The sequence below is a fragment of the Rhinolophus sinicus genome, linkage group LG01, assembly GCF_036562045.2.
Source record: "Rhinolophus sinicus isolate RSC01 linkage group LG01, ASM3656204v1, whole genome shotgun sequence".
Taxonomy (NCBI): domain Eukaryota; kingdom Metazoa; phylum Chordata; class Mammalia; order Chiroptera; family Rhinolophidae; genus Rhinolophus; species Rhinolophus sinicus.
The window spans coordinates 193,276,563-193,296,034 of NC_133751.1; the positions used below are offsets into that span (position 1 = coordinate 193,276,563).

Here is a 19,472-nt window from a genome sequence, read left to right on the forward strand (position 1 = left end):
CTCCTCCTAGCCCCCTCCCACCCCCCAGCAGCTGGTCCTATTTGTTTTCCCAGATCAGTTGCGCTCAGAGCTTCCTGAAGGATGGATGCACAGGTGGCTTTGTTTGCCAGCTCAGCACCCTCACCCCTACCTCCTCCACACCCACAGCCTTAGCCTCTGGGCATGGGGCAGGGGTTAGGTAGACAAACAAACAAACAAAAAACTGTTCCCAGATCTATTCCAAAAGATCTTAAGATCTCATAGGGATCTCATCACCCTCAGAAAACCCCATCCCCACCCTAGCCAGTCCTCCATCTCATTACAGGGACCTTTGGTTCCACAGAGAAATCCTCAGGACTACTCCCCCTTTCATGATTCTACCAAAACACCCATCCCATAAGGCACCCTAAGATCCTACAGAGAAACCCTCAGACCCAGTCCTGTTTCCCATAGATCCCACCCAGACCTCCATCCCATACAGGGACACGTAGAGCCAACAAAGAACCCTCAAACTCAATCCTGGGCTCTGGCCCAAATCCCCATCCCAGGTAATGGCCCTGACTATCCCCAGAGGAGTGACATCTCCCTCATATAGAACCTCATCCCGTAAAAGGCCCGACTTCTCAGTACTGCTAGGCAGCTGAGAAGTGCCTGGTGGCCCCCTCTCCTCAAGTCGTTCTGCTCCCACCCCTTACCCCTCATTTCACTGGGAAATCAGCCAGGGGTTTGGTGACTGAAGATGCAAATTCTGTGAATGATGCCCTCTCACACCGCTGTGCCATTACTAGCCCCTCCTTTGCAGCCTTGTTCCTCCACTCCCCACCCCCACCCCAGGTCTGGAGCCAGCAACAGGCAGATGAGCACTTTCCCTGGGGCTGTGAGGTCTGGTCTCCTGGGAGACAGAGATAAGGAAGGTGAGATAGATGCCAGCTCAGCTCAGGCAGGGTGGGACTGCTGGGCCCCAAAGAGGTAGGTTCTGAGTGGGCAGGAGCCCCACTGGCACAGACCCATTGTCCTATTCGCTATAAACAGCCTTTCTTCTCTGCCCCTCTGTGGGGATGGAGAACTGGCCACCATCCAGGGAGATGGGACGCAGTTTTCACCACCACCCAGACACAAAGCCACAAGGCTCAAACAGGGCAGCAGGGAGAGGGCATAGGCATACACACACGTTCACACAGCATAGGCACCTGGCTGGGTCGTACATGCATCACATGTGAACAGTTTCCTAGGATTCAGTGGACACTGCAAAGTCACACTCATCGACGGGCAGACATTTGTTCACTCACTTATTTCTCAAATATTTAATAAGAAGTACTATATGCCTGGCACTGTGCTGAGGATTGGAGTCATACATAAGTACGTGCTTTCACATGCACACACTTCACTCCACGATCACCTAGAGAAGATGGTCTCAGAATCATACAGGATCATACAGACACTGAAGAGTGTGGGTTCTGGAGTCACACTTCTATCCAGGTTCAAGTCCAAGCTCCACTACTTATAAGTTGGTTAAACTTACACTCTACTCAGTTTTCCCCTCTGTAAAATGGGAATAATAGTCTTTAAAACTGTTGTGAAGATTTAAATGCTTGTAAAACACAGAACTTGTTTGGTGTACACACCCAATAAATGTTAGCTGTTACCGTTGTGTGGTTGTAGTTCTAACTGGCTTTGCTGCTTGGTTCTGCCCACCCCCTGGGGCTGGCTGGGCTGGGGTCAGGGGAGGAGTCAGGGCAGCAAACATAGCTCTGGGACCTGCATCCCCCTTCCCAAACTTGTTTGTGGGAGCCAGCCTAGTACTCAGGATGGGCAGCCTTCCTGCCTCACCCCATTCCAGCCACCCACTCTGCTCCTGATCTCAGTTTAGGAGGGTTGGAAGGTCAAAGGAGACTATCTCAATATCCTTTGCTCTTGTTCAGGCCTCTGCTCTCCTGGAAAGAACACTTGGGAGTGGAACTGAAGACCTGACTTCTGGTCCCGGTGCTTTTCCTGGCTCCATAGATGGTTTTGGGCAGGTCACTCTCCCTCTTCACTTTTGTATCTGTAAACTAAGCTAAATGCTGATCCTAGAGGGGCCCCCCAGCCCTGACTTTGTGTGATGCCTCAGGAAGGTTCCCTCCCCTCTCCACCCAGACTATGTCCCGCCCACCCCCAGGCCTAGCCCGAGTGAGGGGGCGAGTTGCCCTGCTGTTGCCATGGGAACTAATCTCCAAGAAGGTCAGTGAGCCTCTGGTTCTGCCTTGGCCGGATGGGGATTAGCACCTGGGTATGGGGCCCCCCCTCCTTGCCTCCACACCCAAGGCCCCCCACTCTCACATAGACCTTGGGCAGCCTCCACACCCAGAAGTTCCAAGGCTCCGCCAGAATCAACAGGTCGGTAGTGAGGGCAGGACAGCTGCCTCAGCTGTCTGTCTAGCCGTGGTCAAAAGAGAAAGGAGAGATGGAGTCAGATCAGCCCCAGTGGCCTGGCCTGAGCCTTGCTCCTCTTCACCTTCTGCCCTTCAATGGGTAGAGAAGAGTCTCCGAAAAAGATAGGGGTGTCACCCCGACCTTCAGCCCTGGAAGTCCCATTTGCAGCCCACATAGAAGCTACCTCTATTTTCTTTTGGGGGTAATTTCCCTTTACCAATGTAGGGTGGGGTAGGGGCTGTTTCCACATACCCTGCCTCTTCCTCCAGGTGACTGTGCGTTCCAACTCTTGCTACTCCAATCTCTGATCCTCCATCTTTGAATCCCTCCATCTCTCTGAAGTGTACATTTCTGATTATCTCACATTGTCTCTGTCCCTCTCCTCTCCTTTCTCTTGGGTTGTCTCTGCTTCTCTTTCTCTATAGCTCTTGCTTTTACTGTGTGTGTGTGTGTGTGTGTGTGTGTGTGTGTGTGTGTGTGTGTGTGTGTGGCGGGGCGGGCAGGGTGTCAGCAGCCTCTCTGAAAGTTCTCCTGTGGTTCTCACACCCCTCTGGGTTGCACCGTCTGACTGTCCACTGTCCTTCCGCTTGTGTTCTCAGCAGTCCTCTCATCCTTCTCCCTGCTTCCATGTCTAATCAGCTGTTTTCCAGTCCCAGCACTGCCCGCACTCCGAGCTCAGGCCCCTTTTCCGCTTTCTCCACTCCCTGCTCCCTCCTCTGCCCGGGGTGCTGACAGCGATGACAGGAAGCAGGCTCTAGCTGAGAGCTGGGCAGGGGTGGGGGGAGGGGGCCGCTTCGAACGCCAGCTGCTGAGCGCACCCCCTCACCCAGCCCAGCACCTGCAGGCCTGCCTGGTGCCTGGAGACTCCGCCCCCGGCCAGGCAGGGGAGGCGGGACCTGGATGAGAGGCCCATCACTGACAAGAGCCAGGAAATGCGGGTCTTGGGGATGGGGGGTGGAAGTCCAGGGAAATTAGACTCTGGGGTGGTGGGGGAAGGCAGTGGCTCTCTGTCACCAGGGCAGACCTCAGCCCACTGGTGGCCTCATCTCCTCACCACCCCGCCCCCAGGACTGCTATGTGTATGTATGTGTGTGTCTTGGGGGTCATTCCATGGGGAGTTGCACAGCCCCAGGATCTGGAATCCCAGAGCAGGGAGCTCTAGCCCCCTTCTGTGATTGGGGGAGTGGAGAGGAAGCCCTCAGAGACACAGGGAGGACCTGCCTGTGGAAGGTGCCCGTCCAGGCCCTTGACAGGCACATTATTCAGTGCCAGGCAAAAGGCGGATGGCTGGGCCCAGGACAGAAGCCGGATCGGGGAGGCCAGGATAGGGGCTGCACACACGCCAGCCTGGGACCCACGCATCTCCCCACCTTCCTGGCGCTGCTGCCTGAAGATCCCACCTGCAGCCCCTCCCCCCATATTTGCCTGGGATCTGTCAGAGCCGTCTCATCCCCACCCCCTTCCTTTCTCTGCTCCAAGGACTCAGCAGATCCCATGGGGCCTGAGGGTAGTTGGGTGAGGGATGGCAGTGGAGTGAGGCAGGGGTGGAGGAGACAAGGCAGCACCTTTAGCAACGTCCACGTTGGAGCTAGAAGGGACCAGCGACTCCTGACCCTCGTTCCCATCTGCCTGAGGGCTGCCTCTCCCTGGGTGTGTTGGGGTATAGCCAATGAAACTTCCTCACCCCATGGGGGAAATGAGGGCTCCTTATTGCTGTCTAAGGAGCCTTCCTTCCAGCCTCTACCTACAACTGGCCCCTCCCTCTGGGTTTGGTTCAGCATCTCCACCAATTTTGGGAGAGGGTATGGAGGACCCCTGGAGTCACAGGATGGATACTGAGCTAGGGACTCAGACTGACCCCAGGCCTCGTATGCAGCCGTCCGTTCTAGGCTGTCCTAGCAGGACGTCAGGGGTCTGGGACAATCTCTGTCCCCCTCCTCCCTGCCAGAACTTAGCACTTTGAGTCCCTGAAAAGGCGGTTGGTCTGTCGTAGGTTTGGATTGTAGCTAATGACCCATGGACTCCCACCTAAGCGGAGGGTCACTTAGACACACTCCACCTCCTGCTGACTGAAATAAGAGGCCTTGGGATTAAGAAGTTTGGGAGAGGTGGTGAGCTGCTGTGCCTGGGGACCCCATCAGGCAAGGGCTACGGGCCCTGTGTTTGTCCTTTCCAATCAGTCAGTCTGTCTCAAATATAGGAAGAGGGGCCAGGAAGATGGCAGGGAGTGAACCCTCAGGGCGACAGCACCAAAGAGATAAGGAGGGACTTGATCTATCCAGATTTTCCACACCTCACCGCTGTTGCTCCAACCCTTCCGCGGCCTCCAACTTCCCCGGTCAGGGGGCTCAGAAATACTGCTAGAAGCCCAGAAACCAGTATTTGGGGATTGGCAAGGCACTCCGCTGGAGGCCAGACCAAGCTTCTCAATGTGCAAATGAGAAAACCTGAAGAGAAGTGAGAAATGACTTGCCCAAGGCCACAGAGGTCGCTGAGACAGAGCGAGATCAGAAGCCAGGTTTCCACCTCCGGAAGGGCGCCTATTCCGTGCCAAAGCTCCCCTATGCCACCCGGTGGAACCTACTCGAAGGCCCGCGTTAACCGGAATGGAGCTGGGCAGCCCCGGAGTTGCGGGCCAGGGCAGTTCAAGGCAAGACCAGCGGGGCCGGATGAGAGCCGGATCTCCCCTGGGAGTGGCGCACAGCCTCTCCGGACTCGTATGGCGGCGGCGGCGGCGGCGGCGGCGGCAGGTGCCTGCGTGGCGATTCGGCTGGGCCCCCGGGCGGGTGCTGAGAGGCCACCCCTGCCTCACGCGAGCCGAACGAACAAAACGCTCAGGTCCGGTTTGTGCGAGGGGCTCGTCGCGGGGCGGGAGCAGAGGGCCCGGGGCCTGGCGGTGGCCCTCGGTGATCTTCTAGTCCTGGTCTTCCGCGAGCGCAGTGTCCAACAGCGCTCCGCCAGCCGCCGCCCTCACCTGCGCGCATCTGCGGCTGACACGTCGGCGGCCGGGGCGGCCACCACAGGTGTGCACCTGGCCCACCCCTCCCTTTCTGGCCACCCTCCACCCGACCGGGCCCTGCTTGGCTTGGTCCCCAGTGTACGCCCCGGAGCTTGTGCGGAAGCCCCAGCTCAGCGCGCTCTTATACGGCCTGTTAAATCCCCGCCCCTAGACACACATACACACACGCACACTCACACCTGTCCGGGCGCCCGTTTGTTCGGGGCAAATATTGACTCAAAGGAGGTGGAGCGCTCCCCCCCCCCCCGGAGATCTGGGGCCGGAGCTCCTCCGAGGCAGTGTGTGGCGGGTATGTGTTGGGGGGGGGGGGTTGTCGGGACCTGGGCGCCTCTGGAACAACACCAGATGTCACTTTTCCACCCACCTGCTCCTGGCGGGGGAGGGTGAAGGTGGGAGGAGCCGAGGAGCCGAGGACAGAGGCTGTCTGGCAGAGGTTGGGGGGAGTAGGAGGTGGGTATCCTAGGGAAGGCGGGACATCCCTTGATCTGAGGATTCAGATTCACAGAGGGAGTCGCTTGTAGGGTCTGTGGCCCGCTGTTTACCGGTGACCTCTACCCGCGTCCCAGAGTCTAGTTTTTGGCCCTCCGCGACGTGTCTCGGCTTCCCTTCCTTCCCAACCGCTTAGCAGAGTCCCAGGTGCCCGGCAGCTGCTAAAAAAAAGGCTGGTGGCGGGACGGCGGGGCGGCAGGGCGGCGGGGCAACTGAGCCTTGGAGCAGGCGTGGCGGAGAAACAGGAGGGGTGGTCCACTCGCCCCGCGGCCACCTGCTGCATTGACCAGGCCTGGCGCTAAGGCCAGCCAGCCCCGCCGGAAGCGCCCTCCACTGGCCAGACCAGGTCCAGCGCCCGGCAGCGAGCGGCGACACCTCTCGCTTAGCTGAGGTGTGCGGTGGAGAGGCGCAACCTCCCAGCCCCCTAAGTCTCCAATGAATCGCTGCCCATCGGTCCATCTTGGCCGCTCCCACCATCTGTCCCCCTCAGCGCGCGCGAATTGTTCCCGCGTCGGGGAAATAAAGTCAAGGCAGATATAGAAAAAACGTCTAGATGCTTTACTGGTAGGGCGGTGGAGAGGGGGCCCGGCAGAACCTAGGGAAGGAAGTCGTAGCGGCTGGGCGCTGGCGTCCGCGAAGAGTCGGTAGGGGGCGGCGCCACCAGCCGGGACGTCTCGGTTTGCTGTGGACCTAAGGACGCCGTCGGCAGCAAGTCCGGAGCGACAATCCTGGAAGATACAAATCCCGGGTAAAGGTGAGGGCGAAGCTTCGGGCCAAGTCAGCCCACCCCTGCCGCCCGCCGCGCCCTTGCGGCGCTATCCGCGCGGCGGCAGGCCGGAGCGCTCCCACCTGGGGAAGCTGAGTGGAGGCAGGGTGATGACGCGCGGCCGCGAGGTGAGCACCACCTCCCCGCGGCTCGCCTCCACCAGGATGTTCTGGATCATATTCTCCAGCAGCGCCTCCTGCAGGTTGGCGAAAGCCGGGAGCCTGCGGGGAACGCAGGCGCGGGTGTCAGCGCCACCACCGCCAGGCTCGGCGTTCTCCGCTGGCCTCCTCTGTACTGTACCTTGTGCCTCGTGCTCTGTGTGGATTCTCATTTAACTCCCCACCTTCCCAACACTACGAGGCATCCTTGGTGCAATTTTACAGACACTCAAACTATGGTTTAAAGAGCCCAAGTTGCCAAACGTCATGCAAGTGATGGGATTTGAACTCAGGCCATCGTAGTCCCCATCACAGCCAGGTTTGGGGAAAGGCATCCAGCGATGAGATGGCGGACAAGGGACTGGGTGGGGCCTAGGGAATCCCAACCTAGACAGAGAGCGCCACAGAGCAGTCCCAATGGAAGGTGGTGCAAAAAGAGGTGGTACGTCTCTCCTGGTTCTAGAAACACATTTAAGAGAACTTAAAGACTATAACTACCCTCCTCAAAGTGGTGTGATGGTGAATGTTAATAGCTGGGTCTTGGAGAAAAAAAATTAAAGCTCGGATAGCCTTTCTGTAAACACTCCCACCCAGGCCTTGTGCTACCAAAGTAATGTCAGTAACACGGAGTTGGGCAGGGACGCACACAGCAGAGGCCGTCCCAGTATACCATGGCCTCCTAGGATCCGTCTGCACACAGCCCCCTTCCAGACCCTCACCTGGGTCTGGCTGCTCACCGGCTGATGGCCTCCTTCTGGTCCTGCTCTTGCTCCTCCTTCACCATGACCTTCAACTGCTGCTGCCACTGCCATTTCAGGGACTCCTGGGACCCAGGCTCAGTCCCTGCCCAGGTCAACTTCTCTTCCTGCTCCTCTGTCACCGCCTCCGCCTCCAGCTTCTCCTTTCCCATCTCCTCCTCCTCTTTCATCTCTTCCTCTTCCCCCTCCAGCTCCTCTTCTTCTTTGCCCTTCTTCTCCTCGTCCCCGCCTTCCTTCTCCCCCAGCGTCCATTTGTCCTCCTCCTGCTCCTTGCCTTCCCTGTCTTCCCAGCTGCTGGAGGACGGAGACAGGCCTGGCACTATGTGCAGGCTGCTGCTCTGGGCCATGAACCTGGCCGACTGCTCATTCCAGAACTGGCAAAAGTAAGGCATCTGCTCTACCAGGCTCTGGTCCACGGCCTCATGGAACGTCTTGTCTTCCAGCAGACCCCTGGGTGTCAGGGAGGAAGAGAAGATCCTTGCGGAGAGGCCTTGCAGGCCCCTGTGGAGCTCTGGTTTCAGGGGTCACCCAAGGGGTGGTTATTGCCTACTACATCCACAAACAGGTGCTGGGTGGGGGAGGTGCTTGGTCCACTGCCCCTCCCATTCTTCTTTACAGGAAGGTATCTCTGGGACCCATGGAGTCTTAGAGGAGAACATTATGTGGCGGAGGCAGAGACAGGATGTCAGAGCTACACAGATGAGGGACGGCAATCCTGGGGAGAATGTGAAGTGGCTCCAGAACCCATCTACTAGCCATGGACAAGGCAGCACTCAGGACCCCGCCTTGAGGATCCCTTGAGCCAACTCTATTAGAGTTGCACTGTCCTGGAGAGCCTTGGGATTTTGCGAGGAAGTCCTACTTTTCAGGAGAGGAAGGGCTGGGACTTCAGGGGCTATGGGTGGACCCAGAGTTGACTGAATGAACTGGAAAGATGGGGAGGTGAGGGTCCAGGGGGTGGGCAGGTCACCTGATGATGGAGGTAAGACAGTCAACCAGAAGCTGCTTCCCCCGCTTGGAGACAGGCACCCACGTGTCAGGGGATTCTTTCTCAGAAGCCTCCAACTCCTCCCTGGCGCACTTCCTCTTTGGCAGCTCCCTGGGGCAGGCCAGGACGCTGAGTGGCCTCGGCAAGCCACCATGCTGGGGTTGGGGGCATGAGCGGGGTGGTGGCCTCACAGTTATGAGGACATAGATGAGTCTGGGGAGGTCCCAGTCTTAACCCAAACATGGTGCTACTGCATGTGGGGAACTAAGCCTGACTCTCAGAATCCATGCAGGAACTGGAGAGGCCAAAGTTGGAAAGGAAGGAATGGGGGATGGGGAGGCCTAAAGGGGCTTCCCAGGGGACGCTGGCTCTTTTCCCCTCTCCTCATAAGGGCCTAAGCAATAATGGGGGCATCCTGGGCCCACCCAGCCCTCAGCAAGGGTTGGGTCTGAAGTGAGAGAGGGGACAGAAAGCAGAGGAAGGACACCCCTCCCTCCCTGACAGTTCACCGGTGCAAGAAGTATCGGTGAAAGTCGGAGAAGAAGTTGGCCAGGAAGTAGTCGGTGGCGTGGGCTCGGGCTGTGAGGCCCAAGCAGAGCGTGCCTGGCGAGGGTGGCTGGGGGCATGGCCAGGATGTCTCCTCCTTTGGGATCTTAAGATTCCAGCTGGCGGGCCGGTTGAGAGTCTGCTGTTTCTTGATGGGGGGCAGTGTCTTTGGGAAGGGAGAGGCATGGATTTGGGAGAGGAGAGGCAGGGGTTTGGGGACTACACTCTTGTCACTGATGGGTCCCTAACCCCCCAACCACACCTTTTGGTCCACGCAGGGGTTTGACTCTACCCATTGGCACTTTCATCCCTCCCTTCTAAGAGGCTGGACCAACGGTGGGAGGCATCTCTGAGAGCAAGCAAGGACCCTCTCAAGTTATCCCAAGGAGATGGGCCTGGGGCTTATGGCCTTACCTTATACCTCCTCACAGGTTCACAGGCTGTACAATATGCCCTTCTCTGAGGAAGCAAAGAGACCCCTGTTTAGGGTACAAGAGGCCTAGAGGGAATCCCCGTCTTCCTACCCTTCCTGCTGACCCACCAAAGGCCTGAAACCAATGGCAGGACAAGGCTACCCTCTTGGTCCTGCACAACTCCTACCCATACCCTCTTCCAGAACCTTCCCTAGTGAAGTGCATCCTGCAGTCAAGGAAAATATGATTATCCAATTCAAGGAAAGAAGACATGCCACCAAACATGTGCAGGATGCCCCAAGGGAGCTTATCCTGTGCCCTGGAGCTTTGTGGTTTCATATGATAAGGAAGCAGCTTCCCTTATTAAGACTTAATTGAGAAATCCCTTCTTCCGTGCCCTTAGGACATGATTTGCATTCACAGTTGGGCCAGAGCTTCAGAGGGAGGCAGTTCCTCTTTGGGGGTTCAGTGTGATGGAAACAGAGGTGATCAAGGTACAATACCAGTGTGGGGGAGCTATGAGATCAGGGGGAGGAACCAAGACAGACGTTTTGTCTCCCATTTATTATTGGTCTCCCCCCCCCCACAAAAGCTAATAGCCCATGTTTAGTGAATGCTTACTGGGGGCCAGGCACTGTTGTAGGCACTTTACATGTATTAACTCATTTAATCTTCCCAACAGCGCTCCGGAGCAGATAATATTTTACTTGCATTTAAAAATATTTTTTAAACTTTTATTTTTAACCTTGGGATATTTCAAACATACATAAAAGTGGCGAGAATGCTACAAAGAAACCTCCATTGCCTACTACCCAGCTTCTACAATTAGCAACTCATGGCCAGTCTTTTCTCACCTACACCTCCCCTCTGGATTATCTTGAAGCCAGTCCCAGACGTCATATTATCCCCACTTTACAGCTGATGTACCTGAGAGGTTAAATACCTTGACCAAGATCACCGAGCTAGAAATCATCCAAGTCAGGAATCACAACGGGGCAACTAGTTCCCAGAGCCTGCACCCCAAACCACCATGACGCACTGTCCTCCACCAGAAGGTGACCTCTATCTTGTTTCCCCCAGGTCCCCAGGACCCCACACTTAGAAGGCACTTGTTAAATATCGAAGTAAGGAAAGGGCAGCCAGCCTTCTGTATCCAGAGAGTCTCTTGGGGAGATGCTATGCTTAGTTTAATGAAAGAAATCACATCTCTTAGGGCATGCTGGCCAGTTTTGCATGGATCACCACCTCTGTCCCCTCTAGTAAGGCCAATCAGAAAGATGTGTGGTGTTCAAGGCCCACTGTGCCCTCCGCACCTTCACTGTCCTGTCTGTGATGGTGAACTCTGCTTCCTGCCGCACACTCTCGTCCTCCCACTCCTGTAGATCCTTACGGTACTGCTCTAGGAGGGCCTGCTGGTAGACCTGTGGCCCAGGACAAGGAGAGAGAAGATGAAGGTCTGGGGGGCCTGTAGCCAGGCCTCGTTCTGGGCCTGTGCTGTGGGGCACCCCACTCTACCAGGGGCTGGCTCTCTCTGGGGAGCTGGGGATCTCATAGCCCACCCCACCTACCAGGACTGGGAGCTGTGCTCCAACCCAGCTTCTCTCTAGGGCTGGTCCTACCTTGCATACCAGGTCAATGCTATAGAAACTGGCATGCACTGAGGCCTCCAGAGTCACCACGAATGGGATCATCTCTTCAGGAGCCACCTTCCCTTTCATGGGACTCACGGACACCTGTTGATTTGGGGAAGGAGTCTCTGGAGCGTCACAGGGATGGGATGGGACAAGATCAGATGGAGTGGGATGGGGTAGGATGGGAAGGGATGGGATGAGACAGAACAAGGTGGGATGGGATGAAGTGGGATGGGGTGGAATGGGATGTAATAGGGTGGGGTGGGATGGGGGGGGAAGGAATGGGTGAGACAGAACAAGATGGGTGGGATGGGGTAGGTCTGGAGCCCTGCTGGAGGTTCTGACTCCATGGACGCAGGAGACTCTTACCTTCCCGAAATCTAGGGACTTCAGTTGCCAGACAAAGACAATTGTCTCATTCTTGGAGAGGTTGTTGAGGAATAGCAGGCGCCTGCACTTGCTCTGCACAGGAATGTTTCCCAGGGAGATGTGAGACTGGGACAGGAAGACATTCTGTTGGTGGAGAAAACACAACAGCAAGTTTGGGAGGTGAAGAAATAATAACCATAGCAACCACTGCCAGTTACTGAGTGCTTTCAACAGGCCAGGTACCACAGTAGGCAATTTACATGCCTTTGATCCTCCCAATAGCCATCTGATATAGGCACTACTTTTGTCCCCATTTTAAAGATATGCTGCCAAGCTTCAGAGAGCATAAATATTTTCTCCAAAGGTCTCTCACTGGTACAGCTGGGATAAACCCAGTCTCACTGTAAAGCCTATGATTTTGACCACTAACATGGGTTTGGAAGGGCTGAGAAATCAGAATTTGCATAGAGAACACAGACCACATCATTTGAGTCTCTAAAGGATGGTTGTAAATTCATGGGTGGTCAGCTGTTGGTATTGTCACTGGGCACAGAAGAGGAGCTGTGTTGCAGGGGTGTCTGGAAAGACTGAGGCCACATGAAAGGGACACTTTTTCTCTGTCCAGACTGAGTACCTCCAGGACTGGGACTTTGTCTGACTCTTCTGTGTGTCCCCAGGGCCTCCACAGTGTTGGTCCTGCAGTAAGTGTCCAAAAAGGGTAGGAGCAGAAGTGGGGACAGGCAAACACATGAGTGGATAGCACCTGGATGGATGCATGGAAGGATGGATGGAGAATTGGGTGGATGGATAGATAGATACATGGATGAGTAAACGGGCATGTGGGTCAATGGGGAGATGGGTAAGTGGATGGATGAATGGGTCAGACCTCTCAACAGTGAGGAGTGTGTGAACTAAAGGCAGTTATCGACCCCAGATATCTTTCAGCAAAATCCATCTAGGTCTAGGGGAGGGACCGTTCTGTTTGAAGGTAATACCTTAGAGCCCTAGAGTGGGAGAGCTTCTTTCCACCCCTTCGAATAACCCCATCCCAATGCCCAGAGGAGAGAGCAGCATGGAGGGCCCTACAGCCAGTGGACTGGCTTGAGCAGGAACACCTGTGGGCACTAGGTGGCAGGGTAAGCCTCTGCTGGAGCTAGTGCTGCCTCCTAAATGTGGAGGAGGGCTGGTTCCAGGCTTCACCTCGGTATGCCTCTTCTCAACATCATCTCTTTTCCTTTCCAGCCTCTCCATCCCTCTGCACTGGCCACCCTGGGCCCTCAGGCCTTCCCAGCTCCCTTCCCCTTACCTGTCCAGGAACCATCAGCTTTGAGTGTATGGAGCTGTTGTCCCCTGAGATGTTGTGGAAAGGGGCTGTGTCTCCCATGACATGGGGGTCATAGCCCACTCCCTGAAAGCAGATGGTGGCTGAGTCCCATCCCAGGATATGTATGGGCACGTCTGCCTGGGGAGTTCGGAGGATGGAGGAAGGGACTGGTCAGAGCATGGCCTGCTGAGGAGGCCAACTCCACCTCCACCCCACGTCAGCCCAGGCTGCTGTTCACCGTGTAGGTCTTGGCCTCGAGAGGTGAGAAGATCCACAAGACCTGAGCAGTTGTGCCTGGCTGGATCTCCCCTTGGGGGTTGAGGCAGCAGAAGATGGGGTGATTGAAATTTTTTTCCTGAACCTGCGACAGGACGTCGGTCTGGATCTCATATGTCACAGGCACCGAGCCACTGTTATACAGCTCATAAATCTGCAGGGGTGAGAAGAGGGAGACCTCCAAACTAGCTCAGGGCTCCAATGCAGACAGCCTGCGATTCTGTGTCCATCGCGGGAAGCCAGGTGGATCTCCACAATGTTACACGTACAGTCCCAGAGCTCCCCTAAATACCTCCTATTTCCCTTATGGCTTCATCACCCAAGAAGTATATAACTGTGTTTTCAGCCTATGACATTTTACGGTAATCTGTAATCCTTATTTGATTTGCTCTCAATTTACCGTTGTCGAGGTATAAGGGGACGCTAATGCTCATGTCCCCAGTGTCAGAATTTAGGGAAATGTCCATGCACGCATCATCCAGACCCTTCATCATTTTCTAGGCTCTGGTTCTAATCACCTGTGAGGCTGTCGCTTTCCACGTCTGCCATTAGAGGCAGTCCTGCTTTATAAGGGAGCTTTATAACGCAGATAAGGGAGCGGAGGGATGGTATGAGGTACCCCAAGACTAACTGCAAAGTTTGGGAATCACCAAACATCTTAGAAGAAAACCAGAGCTCTTCTGGTGCAATCCTTCATTTTAGAGACAAGAAGACGGGACACAGAGAAAATATAGAGTTCATCTGGATTGAGGCCCGGCCCCCTCATCTTTCTCAGACCCAATCCTGAAAATGCTGACTTTTATTCTCTAGCCTGGACCACCCTCTGAACCCCAGACCTGGTACCAACTTCTACTTGACAACCTCTCTTGGTTGTCTCATAGGCATCTCAAATTTTGCCAAAAGCAAACTCTTCACTCTTAAATACCTGTTTCCTGCCCCCTCCCCCCCACGCCCTGTAGCTCCCTTCAGCAAATAGCACGACATATTCCCAGTAGCTCAAACTAAGAATCCAATGTATCCTCAATCCCTCCCTTTTGCTTACCTCCTGGATCCAATCCCCAGCAAGTCCCAATGATTCTGCCTCCAAAATGTAAATTGAATCTGTTCACTTCTCTCTATTTCTATTGCCCTGTTGCAGGTCCAGGCTACCATCTGTCATCATCTCATGAATAAAGGAGGAAGCGTGGCCACAGTTGTACAGTTTGACTGGAGGCACAACTGGGTCTCCTGGCTCCAGATCTGGGGGCGTTTTCCAATGTCTGTGTTCAGGGCCACAGGGGAGTGGTCTGGTCTCTCTGGAAAGCTCTCCTGGGGGCACATGAGTCTTCGCCTTCCTTTTTGAGTCTCTGGGCTTCTGCAAGCTTGGACACACCCAGCTCTGGGTGGGCTGCTGGGAAGCCAGTGAGGTGGAGGGTGGTGTAGGGAAGTGAACAGATCTCGGGGATAAGGGACCCTCTCTCAGTCCAGTTAAGCCCCTTTCCTGCCTCTAGGCTGAGTGGCTGGAGGCCCCTGCCCGGAAACACGAGGGCTTCTACACGATTTGAAATTTCAGAGCTGTGAAATGTTTGAGAAAATCTGTTTGTTTTTTGGAAATTTCCAATATATTTTTTTAGAACAAAGGAACCTGATTCCCTTTAACTAATAAAAAAATTCTATAGCTTCGTGCGAATTCACATTCCAGTTTTTCACATTCAAAAAAAAATCTCCTTGGAGCAGTGATTTTCAAACTGGCTGAGACCTATTAGTGAGCAGGTCATGAAACCAATATAGTGGGGGTGTATCCAGCATAAAAACAACGGAACAGAATACAATAAAAACAAAAACAAAGTATGTCTCATGTAGTAGTGTATGTACTGATTTGTGATCCCGTGTGTCCCCGAAAATAAGACCAAGCCAGACAATCAGCAATAATGCGTCTTTTGGAGCAAAAATTAATATAAGACCCGGTCTTATTCTACTATAATATAAGACCAGGTCTATAATATAATATAATATAATATAATATAATATAATATAATATAATATAATATAATATAATATAATATAATACCAGGTCTTATATTAATTTTTGCTCCAAAAGGCACATTACAGCTGATTGTCGGCTAGGTCTTATTTTCGGGGAAACAGGGTACTTTTGTTTCAGTTGCGTGTGTAGTATGTACTGGGTTATCATCCAAAATATATTAGTGTTGTTTATGGTCAAAGAAGTTTGAAGAACCCTGTGCTAGAGGGGGGAAAAACCCTTGTTCTGCATGGGAATGAGATCTGGCAGAGGGGTGAACACGAGGCACCAGGAAGCTGAAGCCTCTCGCCTGGGGTCTCTCCCAGTTCCTCCATCTCGAGGTTCAACCTGCAGCCCCACCTCTTAGAGTGAGGGCTTCTAGGGGGCAGGGTCTTTGTCACCCTGTCAAGGGCTGATGCAGATAGACACACAAAGGTCAACAGGAAGGCCTCTTGGTGAGCAGAGTGATGTAGACCACTCACCTGCCGTGGGGGCAGTGTGTCACCAATGGGGACAGGGATGAATTGGTGGCTAGTGGAGGTGAAGTACACATACTTCTGCTCCTGCTTCACTGTGACGCCTATGAAATTTAGCTGGAAATAGAGAGCTCATGAGTAACACGCTTCCCCGAGAGGAAGTGAAGCACCCAGTGGAGAGATGGGCCCCCCCGCTCCCTGGGGGGCACAGTTCCCTGCTCCTCTCTTAGTTGTCCAGGACAGGCCCAGGGCTGGGGCCTCACCAGGATCTCCCGGCCGTGGGACACCTTGAAGAGCACCGGGAGGCGATCGGTGCCGATGAACAGGTGGCTGAAATGGAGGAGACAAGTCTGGGATGAGTTACGGAGCCCGGGCACACGTGGGAGAACAAATGGTCATGGCTGCCTGTGGCTTTGAGCCAGCTATCCCCTGGGAGTATGTGGAAGCCCCTGAGTTGGACAGAGCAAGAGAATTAAACCTCCCTTGCAGGTGGGAAAGCGGGGTCCTCCCAGGGTGGTGGCCACTTAGGGTACCCTGGAGTCCCAGTGCAAGGCCAGGCTCCTCCAGGAGCCAGGGGAAAGGGGGTCTCCAGGACCGGGCGGAGATGGGAGCACCTGTATTTGAGCTCCACCACCTGCTCCTGCCCGGGATTCAGGCTCCCAGCCTTGGGGCTGATGGAGAATATGCCATTGTCCTGCACGCGCATTTGGTGCAGCTCAGCGTAGTCAAACTCTGCTCGCTCTGCCCACAGCTCCAGGTCAATCTGCTGGTCACTTGGAAAGAGGAAGGCCCTGGGAGAGGAGTACAAAGGAAGCGGAGTGAAGCCCCTCAGTCAGAACAGACACGTGGGATCTCTGAGCCCCGGGTGGGCGGGACAGACGGAGGCCCCTCCACGCCTCTCCATTTCATCCTCCCCACCCCCCATTTGGCAAGCTGTCCCATGCATGGACGAGCAAACATGGTTGTTGTGGAGTCTCATTTCATAGTGGTCCCCAATCCCAGGACCAGGACCAGGGCTGTGGTGACGAAACAGAAAGCGAAGACTGGGGCTCCCCATCGTGGGTGCTAGGCGTCGAGGGGGTTGCTTGTATATGAGTGTCACTTGGCGCTGGCCATTAACCCTGGCAGGGGTTTCTGTGAAAAAACATTTGAGGCACCTAGGGATGCCAGCAACACTGACCAGGACCCCCCAAGAGGGAGGGTGTCCAGGCCAATTTGGGCACAGGGCCGGGAACAGGTGCCTCAGCAGGGCTGGTGCTCTGGAATCTGAAGCGAAGCTGAGTGTAGATTAACGCCTGAAATACCTCGCAATGGAGTCAAGTAGACATTGCACTCTAAGTAGCTGACAAAACAAGTGACAAAGGGGTCCCAAGACCACACTCTGAAAAGCAGGAACCCTTCATTCAGAGGGAAAGAGGTGGATTTGGAGAGGGAGCTGAGGAATGTCTTATTTTTTTTTCTATCACCCTTATATTGTCTGACTTTTTACAGGTGAATAAACCGCTTTCGTTGTTTTATCTGAGGGATACTGACCAGTAGCCAAACTGGGGGTCTTGCTATTTTGGGGTCGTCTGGATAGTTTCAACGCCTCCGTTTCCCTCACCTCCTTCACCCAGTCTCCCTCTAAATAATCTCGAGCTCCTTTCCCCGCCATTCCTCTTGTGTGGCCACCCATCTGGGCACTGCTGGAGCCTCCCCGCCTGTCCTCCTGCCTCAGGCTGCGAATACGTTTCTCTCCCCACATCCCAGACCAGAGTGATTCGTCTTGAAAGTAGATCACGTCTTTGCTCCGCCATCCCAGCTTACATCCCTTCGATGCTCTCAGGAAGAAGTCCAAACTCACGAGGAGAAGGATTCCAAGGCGTAGACCTTGGCCCTGGCCAGCCTCTCCAGCTGCATCCGGGGCCCGTCCCTCCCGTCCCAACAATGCTCTTGTCACTTTGTGCCCTTTTCTCTTACTCGTGTACATGCCAGGCGCTCTGGTGGAAGGCTCTTTGCAGCCTGCCTGCCTCTTCTCCCGAGGCTGCAAGTCTAGCTTGGTTGTCGCTTTCTCCAGGAAGCCTTTCTGATGCGTACCCCCACACACACACTTCCAAAATGGAGTGAAGTGGCCCCAATGCTGCACACACCTCTTTCGTAGAACACATCACGCTCCACAGAAAGGTTGGTCTTCCCAGCCCTGTCACACCTGGAGGGCAAGACCTGGGCTCATCTGCATTTCTATTCTGAGGGCCAGCCTGGAGCCTGCAGCTAGGAAGCCCCAGTAAAGGTTTAGCCAGTGGCTTAATGAGTGCATGAGGGAATAAATGGTGTTAAACAGCCTCTGTAAGGAATCTCCCCTTGAATGCAAGGGCCCACATCTCACTGGAGCAAGGGCAGAGACATCAGAGCAAGAGGCTTGGAGTGAGTGGGCAGCAGTGTGGCTCCCTGTTTCCCCAGGCTCTCCTCATCCTTGGAATTCTCACTCCATCTGTCCTGCCTGCTGCCACCTCCAGACCAAGTCCACATTCCCCGTTTCTTGCTGGTCTTGGCAGGAATAAAACCTTCAGTCTGTTCTTTATAAGCTCGGCAGAGACTGACTAGAATTTTCAAAAATAGCCTTCTAAGGAATGGAAAGGAAACACAACACAAAAAGCCTAGGAGAGTCAAGCCGTCCAAGGAAGGTTTCCTGTGCTTGGAGTCCTGGAAGAAGCACAGACTGCCTTCCTGAACCTCAAATGATCTCCTGATGGATGGGCCCCGCTTGGCGGGCGCTCTGCCTGGGTTTCCTCCTGCCTCGGTTTCCAGCGACCTGGACCCTCTCCATGGAGAGTGTGAGCTGGCTTGCTTCTACACAAACACACACGCACACACAATTCACCCAAATACCCTGCTCCACGCCAGGACACAGGCCAACGCTGCTTTTCCCGTCCCCACCCCCGAGCCCCATGGGAGCTGGCTCCTAGCCACTCAAAGAGCCCAGTGAATGGCGGATCGAGAGCTCAAAGCAGGCCCAGGCCTTCCCCATCAGGCCAGAAGCCCGGCCTGCCAAGCTTCCTCAGTCATTCAGGGCCAGGGGCCCGTTATGCATAGTCCAGCCCTTCTCAGAGAGGAGCCATTTAATGAGCCAACTTCCCCAACTCCCTCCACCACAGGGAGGGGTGGGACAATCCAGAGAGTAAGGGGCGGCCATTGCACCCTTGCAGATGCAGCCTCCACCCCCGAGAGTCTCTTCTCAGGCAGGAAGATTCCTGAGATCTCAGATGCCCGTCTGCATATTTCCACGCTCATCCACCCACAGCCATACCCAGGCTGGACTCCTGGCTCTCACTCCCAAGCTTGACCCTGATGGGGACACTTCTCTCTCACCTCTGTTTAGCCAGGCGAAGTTGGAAGTCATCAAGAGGAAGTTTACTAGGAAATCGAGGCGCGTGGCAGAGGCAGAGAGGAAGAATAAGAAAAAGCCCTGGCATGGAAACGGGATGTTTACTGGGCACAAGTTCCGAGCCCCGTGGGAGGAAAGCCAAGCACAGGAAGGGCCAAGAGTGGCCGGCTGAGGGCTCTGGGCCTGAGCCCCATGTGACTGGAGAAGTACAGCTGGCCCGTGGCTTCACTGAGTCACACCAGCCTCCCTGACACTGCTCTGTGGCAGCGGATCTCCATCCATCCCTGCCGAGACCCTCCACTCGGCCCCATGCAGGCCTGGCCCCCATGGGATTGGGGCTCGCTCAGGGCTGCCCCAGGGTCCAGCTCAGTGGCTAGTACACAAGAGCAGGTCAAAGCCTTACTGACTAACTGGTGTAGGCGGGGACTTTGGAGCTGGACAAATCTGGGTTTGAACCTGGCTCTGCCTGCTGACAGCTGAGTGCTCTTGGCTGAGTCCTTAG

At 54.9% G+C, this 19,472-nt stretch overlaps 1 protein-coding gene across 2 annotated transcripts in view; it reads right to left on the reverse strand.

Annotated features, from left to right (window-relative positions):
• Nucleotides 1–6,451: 6,451 nt before the first annotated feature.
• Nucleotides 6,452–19,472, reverse strand: part of CFAP65 (cilia and flagella associated protein 65) — a 33,666-nt gene continuing 20,645 nt past the window's right edge. For both annotated transcript variants that reach the window (XM_074313489.1, XM_019741883.2), the window contains exons 21-34: nt 16,221–16,397; nt 15,870–15,936; nt 15,613–15,723; nt 13,091–13,282; nt 12,835–12,990; nt 11,529–11,672; nt 11,148–11,261; nt 10,842–10,949; nt 9,530–9,574; nt 9,079–9,281; nt 8,552–8,680; nt 7,561–8,031; nt 6,749–6,886; nt 6,452–6,627 (exon numbers count right to left, since the gene is read on the reverse strand). In XM_074313489.1, coding sequence (XP_074169590.1) covers nt 6,495–6,627; nt 6,749–6,886; nt 7,561–8,031; nt 8,552–8,680; nt 9,079–9,281; nt 9,530–9,574; nt 10,842–10,949; nt 11,148–11,261; nt 11,529–11,672; nt 12,835–12,990; nt 13,091–13,282; nt 15,613–15,723; nt 15,870–15,936; nt 16,221–16,397 — 2,188 coding nt within the window. In that variant the 3' untranslated portion in view covers nt 6,452–6,494. The remainder of the gene's footprint in view (nt 6,628–6,748; nt 6,887–7,560; nt 8,032–8,551; nt 8,681–9,078; nt 9,282–9,529; nt 9,575–10,841; nt 10,950–11,147; nt 11,262–11,528; nt 11,673–12,834; nt 12,991–13,090; nt 13,283–15,612; nt 15,724–15,869; nt 15,937–16,220; nt 16,398–19,472) is intronic.